The sequence below is a fragment of the Rhinolophus hipposideros genome (genome assembly GCF_964194185.1).
Source record: "Rhinolophus hipposideros genome assembly, chromosome: 23".
NCBI classification, from domain to species: domain Eukaryota; kingdom Metazoa; phylum Chordata; class Mammalia; order Chiroptera; family Rhinolophidae; genus Rhinolophus; species Rhinolophus hipposideros.
Genome location: NC_138069.1, coordinates 3880885 through 3895065, shown reverse-complemented (window position 1 = coordinate 3895065; position 14181 = coordinate 3880885). Strand labels below are relative to the sequence as shown.

At 49.4% G+C, this 14181-nt stretch overlaps 1 protein-coding gene across 2 annotated transcripts in view; it reads left to right on the top strand.

The window, feature by feature from the left end:
* Positions 1–219: 219 nt before the first annotated feature.
* Positions 220–14181, top strand: part of GFPT2 (glutamine-fructose-6-phosphate transaminase 2) — a 40985-nt gene continuing 27023 nt past the window's right edge. For both annotated transcript variants that reach the window (XM_081035773.1, XM_081035774.1), the window contains exon 1: positions 220–342. In XM_081035773.1, coding sequence (XP_080891899.1) covers positions 336–342 — 7 coding nt within the window. In that variant the 5' untranslated portion in view covers positions 220–335. The remainder of the gene's footprint in view (positions 343–14181) is intronic.

Sequence of the window (14181 nt, the reverse complement as noted above, 5' to 3'; positions counted from 1 at the left end):
GCGGTCGAGGCCAGTGCGTCCCCCAGCCCCTCTTCAAGATCCCACGCTCCTCGCGGGAGTTCCAGACACAACTTGCGCCTGGAGCCGCCCCTCTCCGGCTTCCCTGACTCCAGGGGCCCAGTCCCCGCCGTTGTCACGACGACCGGCGGCCAATGGGGAGCAGGCAGGGGAGGAGGCCCCGCCTCGGCCCCGCCCCACGCGGAGGGCTCCAGGTTATAAGAACCCACGGCCCCGCGGCGGGAGCCAGAGCCCGGGAGCGCCAGGTGCTTACGGAGTGCGGAGTGTCTACCGTGCGCAGAGCCCCAGACCCGCGAAGAGCGCGAGCGGCGACCACCATGTGCGGTGAGCGTGGCGCCCGCCCGACCCCTGCCCGCGGCCCCTCCTCAGTGGCGGCCGCAGGTTCTGGCGCCCCAGCCTCCAAGCGCCAGGGCCTCAGAGCGGGGCGCAGCGGACAGGGAGGCGGCGCGGGATGGAGGTGTCGATCCGCCCGGCCCCCGAGTGGGTGTCCCAGGGTAGTGGGGAAAGGGGAATGCCTAATCTGTGTCAGATTCGCTGAGGGTGATCCGCTCCGGTCCACGCAGAGGGGAGGAATTGGTCCTGTCCTGTCCCTCTCCTGGACCCTTGCAACACAGTGGTGTCCGCACCCCATGTCCAGTGAGGGCGTTTTTCTCCGCTTGCCCCAAGTCGCCCACAAAGGCGGCCACGCGCATCCCTGATGCGGGGTGCTAAAACCAGCTCTCAGCGCCCGCGCCCACTCAGAGAGGCGACCCCACCTGCGCCCTCCTGGCAGCGTCGGGAGCAGCCCCTGGTGCTCTGCGGACGGGCCTGCGCGTCTTTCCCGCGTGCCAGCTTGAGCCCCTTGTCCCTAGTACAGGAGTTGATTCCGTGTTGCCGCATATTTGCTGGAACGAGCTTTAGGCGAGGACGGGAAGAGGCAGCAATGACCACCGAGCCCCGGGCGGGAGCTGGGAGAGGGAGTCCCGGACGGGGAGCGGGGCCGCGCTCCGGGCGTCCTGAACACTGCGGCTACCCGGCGCTGTCCCGCGTCGTAGCGCGGCCGTGGGGAGGGCAGCCGCGGTCCCGCGCGCACATCTGCAATTCCTTACTCTCCTGGCTGGGCCGCCTCCGCCGACTGGGGAGAGAGCCGGGAACTTCTGCTGGGACAAAAGGTCACTGTGCCTTTTTTTTTGCCTTGAGTAGGATTCAGTTACCCATTCCAGCCTCCTGTGGCTGGAGGACCTGGTGGAACTTTTGAAGCCATGAAAGGCCTCTGTCTGACGTTGCTGAGGGCTGCAGGGTGGGGTGTGCCGGTGGTGAGCCCTGGGCCAAAGTCTGTGAAGGCCTTGTTTCTGAGGCCAGGCTCTCCTGAAAACCTGAAAAGGGAACGACTGACCAAGGAGCAGGCTTTGGAGTGCAGCCTCCCCCTGGCTGGGTAGGCATTGATTTTAATTTCTGAAGCCTCAGCAAAAATCTGGGGGCTCCCAGCATCATTTGCAATATGTAGGGCTGCCTGTGGGCAATTTGGGGAGAGAGAGAGATGAAGCAAAGGGAGCAGTTTTGCCAGAAGCTATTAAGGTTTTAAACCCTTCAGTGTGGCATTCAAGGCCAGTAGCCAACTGGTGACCTTCGAGCCAGACGAGTGCACCAAGAGCCTTGCACTAGGAAGGCCCACTCCCCGCACTGGCAGCTGCCCTCCTTCCTCCGGGTATGCCCTTCCACTCCCATGACACCCCAGTCTTCCATCCTGCTTCCTACTTGCATCTAGCTTTCTCCATGTCTTTCTGAGCCTGGGAGGGCTCTATGTTCTCCACTTCTCAAAATCACGAGTTTTGTTCTGCTTTCTTAAAGGGCTGCACATATTTTGTCCCTTGGGAAAATGAGCGTTGAGTCAGAACCATGTACCTGTGTCCTCACATTAGGGTACCCACTGACACACCCCACCCTGCTGCCCTTAGAGGAGTCAGGGAGCCTCCATGGAAGTCCTGAGTTGGAAAGTTATTTCCTTTTCAGGTAGCCAGAAGAAAGTCGCAGCTGTGTGTTCCTGTGCCTTTTACATCTTTCTGACGCTTGCCAAGCACCCCTTGTGCTGAGAAAGCTTCTGGCTCAGCGCACACAGCAGCAGCTGGTTGGAATTGAGCACACTGGTCTGGTCTGGTTTTTGGATGATGGTCTGTGTATGTATGGCAAATGATACTGATTTTCCTTTTATTGTTATTCTGTAATTAACTCATTTAAGGTTTCAAAACTTTAGTCAATTTTACAGAAAAATATGAAAGAAATGATTGTACATTTGGTACAAGGGTATGGCAAAAATTGCAAAGATGCTCCTGGAATGAGCCACTCACCCTCTTCGATATCTATTTGGGGAAATTGAGGCCCAGAGGAGTCTGGTCCACACCTGTGTGTGAGAGTGTTTTTGGACAGCTTTTCTCTCTCTGGGCTAGTTGTGGCCCCGCTGAGATCTTTGGGCGGTTTATGCAGGGGTCACACTGATGGCCTTTCCTTGTCGGGTGCTGATGACCATGCCCAGAGTGGCCCTGGCTCTCCCTTGTCCACACTGCTTCTCCCACAGAAAGCTGGACCCAGTACTAGTTGGTCCCCACACACAAAACATAATCCTCAAAGTTTCAGCGCACTGAGAGATTGGCTGAAATGACACGTAGGTACTCATGGGTGGTTTTGATGACATCTGAGAGTTGCTGGCATTTTGCTGACTTTATGCCAAGACAAGTTACTATATTGCCTCCCTCCTTCCTTCTTCATTCAGCCACTAGTGAATGGCTGCTCGCAGAGAGACCTTGTGTTTTCCAGGCCCTGAGGCTGCGTGGGCACGATCCTCCCCCCGGAGAACGGGCAGGGTGTTGGAGGGGCAGTCCAGAGGCAGGTTGCTGACCAGGGACAGGATAACTCCGGAGGAAAATGCCATCACATAGGGCAGACCTCGGGCACAAGCTTCAGCCTGGCAGCCCCGTGCCAAACCAGCAGGCAGACATCCCTCTGCCTGGTGAAAAGGGTTTAAACTTTCTTCTTTTTTTTTTTAACTTTTATTTACTTAAGTGTGTTTTTCCAGGACTCATCAGCTCCAAGTCAAGTAGTTGTTTCAATCTAGTTGTGGAGGGGACAGCTCACAGTGGCTCATGTGGGGATTGAACCTGCAACTTTGTTGTTAAGAGTTCCGCGCTCGAACCAACTGAGCTAACCGGCCACCTCTTAAACTTTATTCTTTAAATTAGTTACCAAATTACAAAATCGAGGAGATTTCATATAGGAGATTTCATATACGTTCGTGGGATTTTCTATTTCTCTTGACAAAATTCGGAGAGGAGCAACCCTGAGTCCATATTTCTGAATAGTGCACTGCGGCCCGTGGGATGATGGGGGCAGACTCCCCAGTTATCCCAGCTCCTGCCCAGCTGCCTCACTCACTGATGTTACCTGTTGGCCCCATGCAGTGTGAGCTTGGGACCTTACCTCAGTGGAGGCAGGGAGTATTGACTTACCCAGGCAGAGAGGGGGTACCTGGGACAGTGCCACAAGGGCCTGGAGTCCAGTATGGCTGCACAGTGATAGGCATGCCAGGCTGAGGGCATGGCATATGCAAGAGCATGGCAGCATGGACCATGCATGCATGCGGAATTGACTAAAAGGATTGTACTTCCTATCCACGAATTCTTAAATCTTCCCTATCCTTCAGTGTTGAGGGAAAAAAAGACTTGGTTATGGAGAATTGGAAAATTCTTATTTTTGCTAGAAGTTAAAGCCTTTGCCTTGAATTTGTCGTCTTTTGTCTTGGTTAGTGTATTAGTTTACTCTGGCAAATTATCGCAAACTTGCTGGTTTAAAACAACATAAATTTATTCTCTCACAGATCTGGAGATCAGTAAGTCCAGAAATCAGTGTTACTGGGCCAAAGTCAAGTTGTCGTCAGGGTCCCACTTCCTCTGGAGGCCCTAGGGGAGAATCTGTTCCTCGCCGCTTCCAGCTTCTGGTGGCTGCGAGCTTTCCTTGGCCTGTGGCTACTTACTCCATTCTGCCTCTGTGGTCACATCTCCGCCTCCTCTGCCATATTGGATTGCCCTCTGCCTCCCACTGATAAGGACACTTGTGATTGCATTTAGAGACCACCCAGACAATTCAGGATTATCTCCCATCTCAAAATCCTTAACTTAATTACACTTATAAATACTTTTTTCATATAAAGACTCCATATAGAGACTCTGGCGATTAGGACTTGCTATCTTTGGAGGTCATTAATTATCCTATTACAGTTGGGTTCTTGATTTCAGGTGCCCTCCCCAAGAGTAGCCCAGTGCTGCCAATCCCAGATGCTTAAGCCACAGCCACAGGGATGTTGACCAGAGGGCTACCAGCATCCTCTCACCCCCATACACACACCCAAGTGCCCTCGGCCCAGCACGCTCAGACTGGACTCACCCCCAAACATTCCATCCTTCACTGGCATGGTCCCACACACTCAGCTGGACCAAGTAGATTTTGGTTTCTCTAAAAGTCGGTTCCTGTGTCATACAAATATGGCACTCCCTGCATCCTGACCTTCATATATGTACAGGCCCTTCCCGTCCATCTCTTCCCTGCAGAAGCAGGCGTGGTTTTGTTGCCCAGAATGAAGAGGGGCCAAGACACACATTCAGTCTGTTTGCTTGCACTGCGGTCTTCAGGAGAGCTCGTCGGGCTCTCATAGGGCTTGCACCTGGGCTCAGCTGAGGACACAGCAGTCCAGGGAGATGACGTGACTCCGGCGACAGCTCACCCTTTGTCCCGAACTTTCTCCAATTCTCAGGGCCCTGTCATAGTTGACACTCCTTTCCTCCTTGTAACAGTTCAGCTCGTGACGGATTTCTCAGAAGAGACTGGACTGGGCTTTATAGGGTACAGACTTGGGTCAGGCTGCTGGGCTTGTTACCTCTTTAAGCCACAGAAGCCTCGAGAAACAGAGCCACTACTCAGTGATGTGTGGATAAATGCCTGGCACCCGGCTCTCTGGTTTGCCAGTTTCTGTGGAGCCCTGGCTCATTTCAGCTCATTAGTGTTAGGTCCTCGAGCGTGGAGTTGGGAAGAGGTGCGCACACTTGGCTCCCGGGAGCCAGTCCTAGCAGCTCCCTCACATCAGCACCCAGATGATGGGTCCCATGTAGGCACTCTCGGAGTGAGCGAGGCCTTTGCACACCAGCTGTCCTGGGGGCACGGGGGTTGAGGCGGGGCTCTGTCCGGCTGCCACCCTCCTCCTCATCATCATCGTGCCATTCCCCCGTGGTCAGTCTTATTCATTAGGAGTTTCTCAAGTTCTGAGAAATCTTCTGGAAATTTTGTGATATAACATTCATTAGTAAACAGTGCTTTTAAATTGCGGGATTACTTTTATATTTAGGAAAATTCATTTATAAAGGGAGATTAACTTGAGGTTACAGACACTCTTGAGAGAAAATACTGAACATTAATTCAGTGCAGAAACAATTAAGCAATTTAATCTGATCATCTACTTCTTTTTCATTTTCAAAGGAAATAGATCTCACATTGAAAAAAAAGTCTGGCTTTTGTAATAGCCAAATTTTGATGGTTTAAACAAGACTCCTATTTTTTTCTTAAAAATTTTTTTACTACAATTTAGAGTATATGCTGCTTCCCCTTTTCTGTTGGTGAAATCCTAACTTGACAAGGACACCAGGAACTTTTCTATTAAAAATAGAAATGCCTGGCCCACGCTTACTGCTAGAAGCAGTCTCCTGTTATCTCAGGGATCTGGTGGGGTGGTAACTTTAACCCCTGAAGGCTCGAGGCAGGATAAGGCTATCCCCAGAGGGTCTTACCCCTTCCTGACCCTGAGCTTGGCCTGCTTTTCCTCTGCCTGTTTGTGAGACCCCTGCTGTGGGACCACAGTGCTTCCTGTTTCTGGGGCACCTTCACCTTTGCCCTCCCTTTGAGAGAAGGCAGCAGGAGTTGTCCTCTCCACTTCATGAAGAAAGTGGCATTCCCCAGTTTACACGAGTAAGGACTGGACCTCCAGAGAGCCCACAGCCTCCTCTGCAGCCCTTGCCCTTGCCCTTTGGCCCTCCCCTTCCTGGGGGTCTCACCCAGAAGAGTAGACTGCCCCACCTCCCCCTGAGCGCCTCCCACACAGAGACTCTCAGGAATTTTATGAGGCAGAAATCCAACTGGTGATGTCCTCTGTCTGGGCAAAGACTAATCTAATTTGGGACTTAGAATAGTGTCTAATTAGACTCGGTACATGGACTAAAAGGCTCAGAAACTTCAATTCTAAGAAGCATTGGATGGTGGTTAGAAGAGCCACTTTAGCCTGGGAAGGGTCCCCTCCTGAATGGGCAGTGACGTAGCTCCCGCAATGGAGCCCTACCCTGTGTGTGGCACCGAGGACTGTCCACCCTGACTCACAGAGGGAGCGGGCCTTTATTGAGTAGCTAATGCTCAGAGGGATGGAGAGTTTTTCCCCAAAAAACTACAGCCACAGAATCAGAAGTGGACCCCAGCCTGCCCACTGTGAACCTGATCTTGTCCCTCATCCTCCAGGCTCCAGACAACCCCTCCCCCATCCAGCACCATGAGCACTCCAGGGGTTGTAGAGAAGATTCCAGAAGTGCAGCGTTCCTGGTTCTGGCCAGGCAAACTCCAATGTGGTCAACGTCATTACCTGTCACTTGGAGGTTGGGGAGCCCTTAGAGGGATGGAATGGGAACCAACCTTGCTATGGCTGCTGGCCCTATAGGGAGGGGGCTGGATGGGAAGAGAAAGGTGGAGTCAGAAACAGCTGTGTCCTGCGCTGTGGACTCCCAGGGGTCAGGGGAGGGTATGTCAGCATGGCCCGAACCTGACCAGGAGAGTTCGGAGGTCTGTGCCTAGGAGCCAGGTGAGCACCTTCACACAGGCCATATCGCCCATGCGCCAGCTGTTTCTCACCCCTTGGGGTAGGAGTCTAAGATAGGTCTTACACTGATTTGGGGGCAGCAGTGATGATTCGGGCAGGCCTGACTGTGAATAATTCAAGCTTTGGCCTCAGAGCCATAGATGCCCTGTCTGTCACTGAGAGCCTCAGCCTGGGCACAGGGCATTGTGAGGATCAGACGTGGTACGGTTCTAGAAGTATCGGCACACGGGAGCCCCATAAATGATGGTGGTGATGGTTTACTCTGTGCCTCCCCACCCCCAAGCAGAGTTCTGGGATTCTCTAGGGATTGATCTAGAAGGGTCTCCTCACTCCAGTCCTGGGATCATCACAGTGCATGAGGGCGGATGTAGGGATAGTGTCAGGACATAAACTTTGTGCTTGAGGGTCTTGGGGTGACCCGTAGACACTGGCAGTGCAACGCTGCCCTTGTGAAAGGGCTTGACCGTCAGGGATGGGGGCTCAGCACTCCCCACCTTCCTGTCTGTCACACTCAGGTTCCAGGGAGCATATCTGCTGTGCACGGATGGACGTGGCTGGCTCAGGCCCCACTAAGAGGCCACCTTCTCTGATCACCCCATCCATTCATTAATTCATGCATTCATTTCTTCAACACATACTTACTGAACACATAAAATGTGCTGGACTCTGGGCTAGAGGCTGGGGATACAGCGATGAATAAGACAGATAAACAGACAGGTGTGGTTCCATGCTAATGCAGGTTACAATCCAGTGGGGAGTCAGATAAAAGTCAAGAAAGTGAGTGCTGTGCAGGAAATAAACAGAGTCATGTGGCTTTTACAAAAGCGGCAACTGGGAAGGTCTGCATTAAACCGAGGGGGTGGGTAACCTGGCAGCTGACACCGCAGAAAGAAGTGGAGCCACGTTTGCACAGAGCCAGCCCAGGAGCTCTGCCCCTCTCTCATCTCTCATCTCTCAGCCCCCAGCCCCTCTGCTTGCAAATCCTGAGGGGTCAGGAGGTCCCCGGGCATCCTGTCCACTCTTGACCCATCCACCCTGCGAGGCCCACTGACAGGGTCATCTCAGCACCTTCTTGCAATACCAATCAGGGTTATGAGGTCCTCATGGGGCAGATAAATATTTTGGGGATGAATTAAATCTTAACCAAGCTGCAGCCCAATCACTCATTTGGTTTAACCATCATTAGCCCAAGAAGAGAGCCAAGAAGAAATAATGGTAAGTGGTTCTACTTGGCCCTGGGTTTCAGTGTGTGATCATTTCTCCAGGGTTTACAGTGTGCTGTGCAGACCTGCACTGTGTCTCACACTCCCTAGGATGGGAAGCTGATGGCCTGCTCCTTTTCAGGACAGTTACTATTGGCGGGCACTGTTTGCCAGGCGTTGCAAAGGCTCCGTGAATTCTCACAGCATCCCTGGGAAGTAGGTGCTGCCTTGGCCCTGCTCCACAGGGGGTTCAGTGACTTGATCCAGGCCACACAGAAAACAAGGGCAAGCTGGCATTTGCAAGCTGTATTTGGCCCAGGCTGCAGGTGTCAGCCACCACCCGCTGTGCTTCTGCTTTTGGCTGTCGCACACTGGTGAGCCCCAGGGAGGAGGCTCAGGCAGGGTGACCCTGAACCAGTCCTTTTAGGCACCAGAAGGCATGCTCCGATTGTGCTTTCTCCCTTCGTGTGACTGTCCTTCTTCCAGGTGGACAGGGCTGGGCAGCCACGGTGAAGTCAGAGAAGTCTCCTTGGGCTCAATGACAATTCTGTGCCCACCACTCTCTAATTCAGACAGCAGCCCGTGCTTAACCAGTGTACACCTGTACAAGCTCAAATGTCTTGACCATACAAAGAGCACACACACTAGAGAGGAAGTTTCTGCCTACATCCAGTCCCCTGCTCAGAGGCAACTGGCCCTGCGTCTTGGGTATCCTTCCAGAAATATTATATGCATTTCCCAACCCCCCACCCCCTACATAATTCACTCATGTTCTGCAAGCTGCATTTTTCCCCTTGACACATCTTGGAGAGATAGCTTGTTTTCCAAGATGGCTGACAACTTCACCTCACTCCTGTGGAGGGCCGCCGACCCGTGTCTCTGTGGTGGCTCTGCGTGTGGCTGTGCTGTCACCTACCTGGTCCCCATCAGGCATCAGGCTGTCCCCAGCTACCACAAACAGTTCTGAGCAGCAGCTATCCTCCAGCGAGCACACAGGCATCTCTGCAGAGGTATCTGCTGGACACAGTCCTAGAAGTACAACAGCTCTGGTCACCAGATGTGTACCTCTTAATTCTGAGACACTGCCAAATTGCCTCCCAAAGAGGGTGCACAAACTTAAACTCTCACTTACTGTCAAACAGATCTTTACTGATCTCATAGGTGAAAAATGGATTCTCATTGTAGCTCTTATTATGGAGGGAAGGGATTCCAGCAGGGGATTCTGATGTGAACAGCACGAGAAATTCCCAGGAAAGCAGCTTTATTCTAGTTCATTACTTTTTAACAACAGCAAGAGCATGGTGTAAAGGCTGGTTTATTCACTTCATCTCGGTGCAGAGACAGTCTGTCCAGCCAAGAGGGTGAGCTGGGAGTGGAGAGAGATGGTGCTTAGGTAATGAAAGGACTTACTGAAGAGATGCCAGCATGTGAGAGAGTTTACGTTGAAAGTTAAGTTTATGTCTTCTTGTGCAAAGACCTTGAAAACCAGCCCTCGGCAGCCGCCATCACCATAGCTGTCTCCCAAACTGTGCTCTTGCGGCCAGCTGGCTTCTGAGCCTCCTGGCTGGGTATGGACACAGCTGGTGATCCCGGGGACAAGGAGACAAGGACCCTTTAACGTTCCGGCCCATGGCCGATGGGGGTGGTATGATGCTCCAGAGGCAGTCCCTTCCCCCCCCCTCAGGAGGCTGTTGCGGACCCCAGAGCCAGAGCCCCCTCAAAGAACATAGGTGCCTGATGTGAGCTCAGTGAAGTCTGGCCTAGCGGGAGGGGTGCAGGGGAGAACTGGGGAGCAGCACCACAGAGCCCCATAGAGCCCTCTTGTAAAAGCATTTGGATTTTTTTCTGGATTTTTTAAAAAGATTTTTATTAAAACATGGCTAACATATAATATTATATTAGTTTCAGGTATACACCATAGCTACTCAACAGTACCCACCTAGCACTATACAGAGTTATCACCACATTACCCTATGCTGAAGAAGTGATCACCATGATAAGTCCAGCAGCCATCTGACACTGTAACATGCTATCACAATATTACTGATCTTTTCTCTCCTTTGAAAATTTTTCAATTAGAGTTGACATTCAATATTATTTTATATTAGTTTCAAGTGTACAGTGTAGTGGTTAGACATTTATATAATTTAGGAAGTGATCCCCCAAATAGTACCACCTGGCAATATGGCAGGTTGAAAAAGGTGAAGGGATTAAGAAATCCAAATTGGTAGTAACAAAATAGTCATAGGGGTGTAAAGCATAGGGAATATAAGTAATAATAAGCATTTGGATTTTAAGCCTTTCCAGAGTTGGTATATGGGCCTTCGTGCCATCTGCAGTGCCGTCAGCTCCCCTTTGTGAGGTGCAGGTATAATTCTAGAATGATTTCCATGAGGCCAGCAAAGTTTCATAGCTTAAAAGACTCCACAAATGATTTGCATTGCTCACTCCTTCAAATAACCGGCTCCCAGAGCTCAGTGGTCTGTACTAGTGACTGCAGTTTGCTTATGTCCTCTGCAGGGAACTTTCTGAATTTTTGAAGAAAAGTGTCACGAAGAATTTCACAGAAACATGGAGATGATGGTTGCATAGCTTGGTGAATATACTAAAAACCACTGCATTGTGCACTCTAAATGGGAGACTGGTATGGTAATGATCTATATCCCAATAAAGCTGTTAACATTTTTAAAATATTTACATGGGAAGGTAGCTACCATTTTTTAAATAATGTAAGCTGACCACACATCCCATGGCCAGCTGTGTTTAAGTTTGAAGTGTAGGGAAACAGTGAGCCCAAGAAGCTCAGTGGTGCCTTTGCTGGAGGCGCCCTTAGGTGCCACACCTCACCTGAACTCATCAGCCAGGAAGACAGAAAGAGCCGACTGTCCAAATTACCCGTGGCTGTTGTTAACAGAAAACATCTGTAACCGCTCAGAAAGCACAGTGTGCATGTTTTTAAATATAAACTCTGTACTTTAAGATGTGTTGGAAATAGATCCTGTGGACAGTAACATACTGTACACAAGAATGCAAAATATTTTGGCACTGTGGAGTTGTATCACCTATCTTTTACTGAGTGTGTCTAGATGAATTTTAGCAAGTTAGATGTTTGTGTGATGTGACCCTACTTATTGCTTAGAAACGTAACGTTCATTTACCTGAAATTTAGTCATTCATTCAGGTGTACCATACTGACTGAAATCTACTTAACGACCAGAGACATTACAGATTTTGTGTATAATCATGCTCAATTTTCAGATATCTCCAGGTTATCCTCTCTGAGGTTCATCCCTGGCAAAATTTTTTCCAGTTTTACTGAGATATAATTGGCATAACATTGTATAAGTTTAAGGTGTACAATATAACGATATGGTACACACACACACACACACACACACACACACACACACACACGAGGTCAGACAATTAAGTTCACAAACTCACCCTAGAAAAAGTGCTACACACCTCATTGCTGAATATCACTATGGTCACCTTTGAAGTCCTCCCCTTGGGAAGCTATGCACAGACACCAGCACCTAGTCTACCTTTCAAAGCAATTTTGGAACTCTTTCTGGAATGGCCATCAGAGCTGTCGTCGTATTACCCTTGAATGTCATCAAACTGTCTTCTTTTCAATATTTCCTTTATCTTCAGGTAAAGATAGAAGTCATTGGGAACCAGATCAGGTGAGTGGGGAGGGTGTTCCAATACAGTTATTTGTTTACTGGCTAAAAACTCCCTCACAGACAGTGCCGTGTGAGCTGGTGCATTGTCGTGATGCAAGAGCCATGAATTGTTGGCGAAAAGTTCAGGTCTTTTTCGTCTAACTTTTTCACAAAGCCTTTTCAGCACTTCCAAATAGTAAACTTGGTTAACTGTTTGTCCAGTTGGTACAAATTCATAATGAATAATACCTCTGATATCAAAAAACATCGTTGCAATAGTTCGAGAACTTAATTGTCAGACCTTGTGCGTGTGTGTTGCCAAAAAAATGTATATGCCTTTTAAGAAAGGAACTGTTTTAAAATTGTAATACTCAATATATACCAATAACAAAAGATGAATATAAGTCACATTTGACTTCTGCAATTACAAGAGGTGCTCAAAGTGGTTACCATTAGTGTCTAGACACTTAGGATTACGGCGAAGTACTGCTTGAGCAACATTGACCAAAGTGTCCACTTGTATACGTTGTTTTGGCACTATATATATCAAAATTATCACCACAATAAGATTAGTTGACATTCATTACCTCACATAGTTAAAATTTTTTACTTATGAGAACTTTTAAGAGCTACTCTCTTAGCAACTTTCAAATGTACAAGGTGTGACAATTAAGTTCGTGAACTTGTTGCAACGGTACTGCTAAACTTTTTTGATATCAGAGGTATTATTCATTATGAATTTGTACCAACTGGACAAACAGTTAACCAAGTTTACTATTTGGAAGTGCTGAAAAGGCTTTGTGAAAAAGTTAGACGAAAAAGACCTGAACTTTTCGCCAACAATTCATGGCTCTTGCATCACGACAATGCACCAGCTCACACGGCACTGTCTGTGAGGGAGCTTTTAGCCAGTAAACAAATAACTGTATTGGAACACCCTCCCCACTCACCTGATCTGGTTCCCAATGACTTCTTTCTTTACCTGAAGATAAAGGAAATATTGAAAAGAAGACATTTTGATGACATTCAAGGGTAATACGATGACAGCTCTGATGGCCATTCCAGAAAGAGTTCCAAAATTGCTTTGAAAGGTAGACTAGGTGCTGGTGTCTGTGCATAGCTTCCCAAGGGGAGGACTTCAAAGGTGACCGTCGTGATATTCAGCAATGAGGTATGTAGCACTTTTTCTAGGATGAGTTCACGAACTTAATTGTCTGACCACGTATGTGTACCATATCTTGTTTATCCATTCATCTATCAGTGTTTCCATGTCTTGGTTGTTGTAAATAATGCTGCAAAGAACATGGGGATGCAGATATCTGGCAAATTTTTAATCCTGGTCAGACTTGCCTGTCATCCTAGAAAAGTGTTGGGAAAATAAAAAAATTAAAAATTAAAACTGGGAAAATAAATCTTTTTTGAACCTATCTATCCCTGAGGCAGCGCTGCCCAGTGGTAGGAGCGTTTAAGTCCCGAAATCAAGTGTCCTTGGTTCTGCTCCCAACTCTGGTTCAGTCACAGCCTGCCAGGCTTCCATTCCGGAAGGTAAGGGAGGCGATGGCAGGTCTGACCTCTAAGGCTGCTGCGAGCTTTGATTGACACCTGTGTGTGGGAATGCTTAGCCCAGTGCCTGGCAAATGGTGATTTCTCAGGAAGATTTCATGATCCAAACTATTGCTTCTCTGATTAATACAGATGCAAGATCACTCGATTCCACAAACATTTATTGAATAAGGACAGTGTGCTGAGGTACGGTGAGAAATATGGAGATAGGAACACCAGCCTGTGTCCCTGTCAGGTGACAGAGATGTCTCAGGACACAAGAGCGCTGGGGTGACTGTGGCTGGAAGGGCTGGGGTCTGGACTAGCCTGCCTGGGAGGTGGGGTTGGAGCCGAGCTCTGAGGAGGGCCAGGAAGACTAGAAGAAACAGAGGGATGACCAGATGGGGCACTCGCAGGGCAAGATGGAGACAGGCCAGGGGTCCATGGTCTCAAGCAGGGGAGTGGAGGAGTTTGGAAAGATCCAACATGACAACTGTTACTTCCTATTTGGGAAAATATTATTTTGGAATGTGAATACGAGAATAAAGCCAAACAAAATCTTCTTGGCTCATGGGCCTCCCTTGAAGGTAAGGATTCTCTAAGGGCCAAGAGATGGTTTTGCTCTCGCTGTTGTAAAGTAGTGTTTCCTGACCCAGGCAGCAGGCCTGAGCAGGAAGTGCAGCGGAGGCCACAATGCCCATTCCCACCTGCTGTGACTTCTGTGTGACTCTTCCCAGGCGAGTTTTGTGCCAATCAAGGTGACCATTGTAGGTGGGGACTTCCAGATTTCTGTGGGTGGCTGGGTTGATTTGTTGATCTTTGCTGTTGTAAATCTTGCTGAAAGCCTCGTCTCCTGGGGAGAACTTGTCTG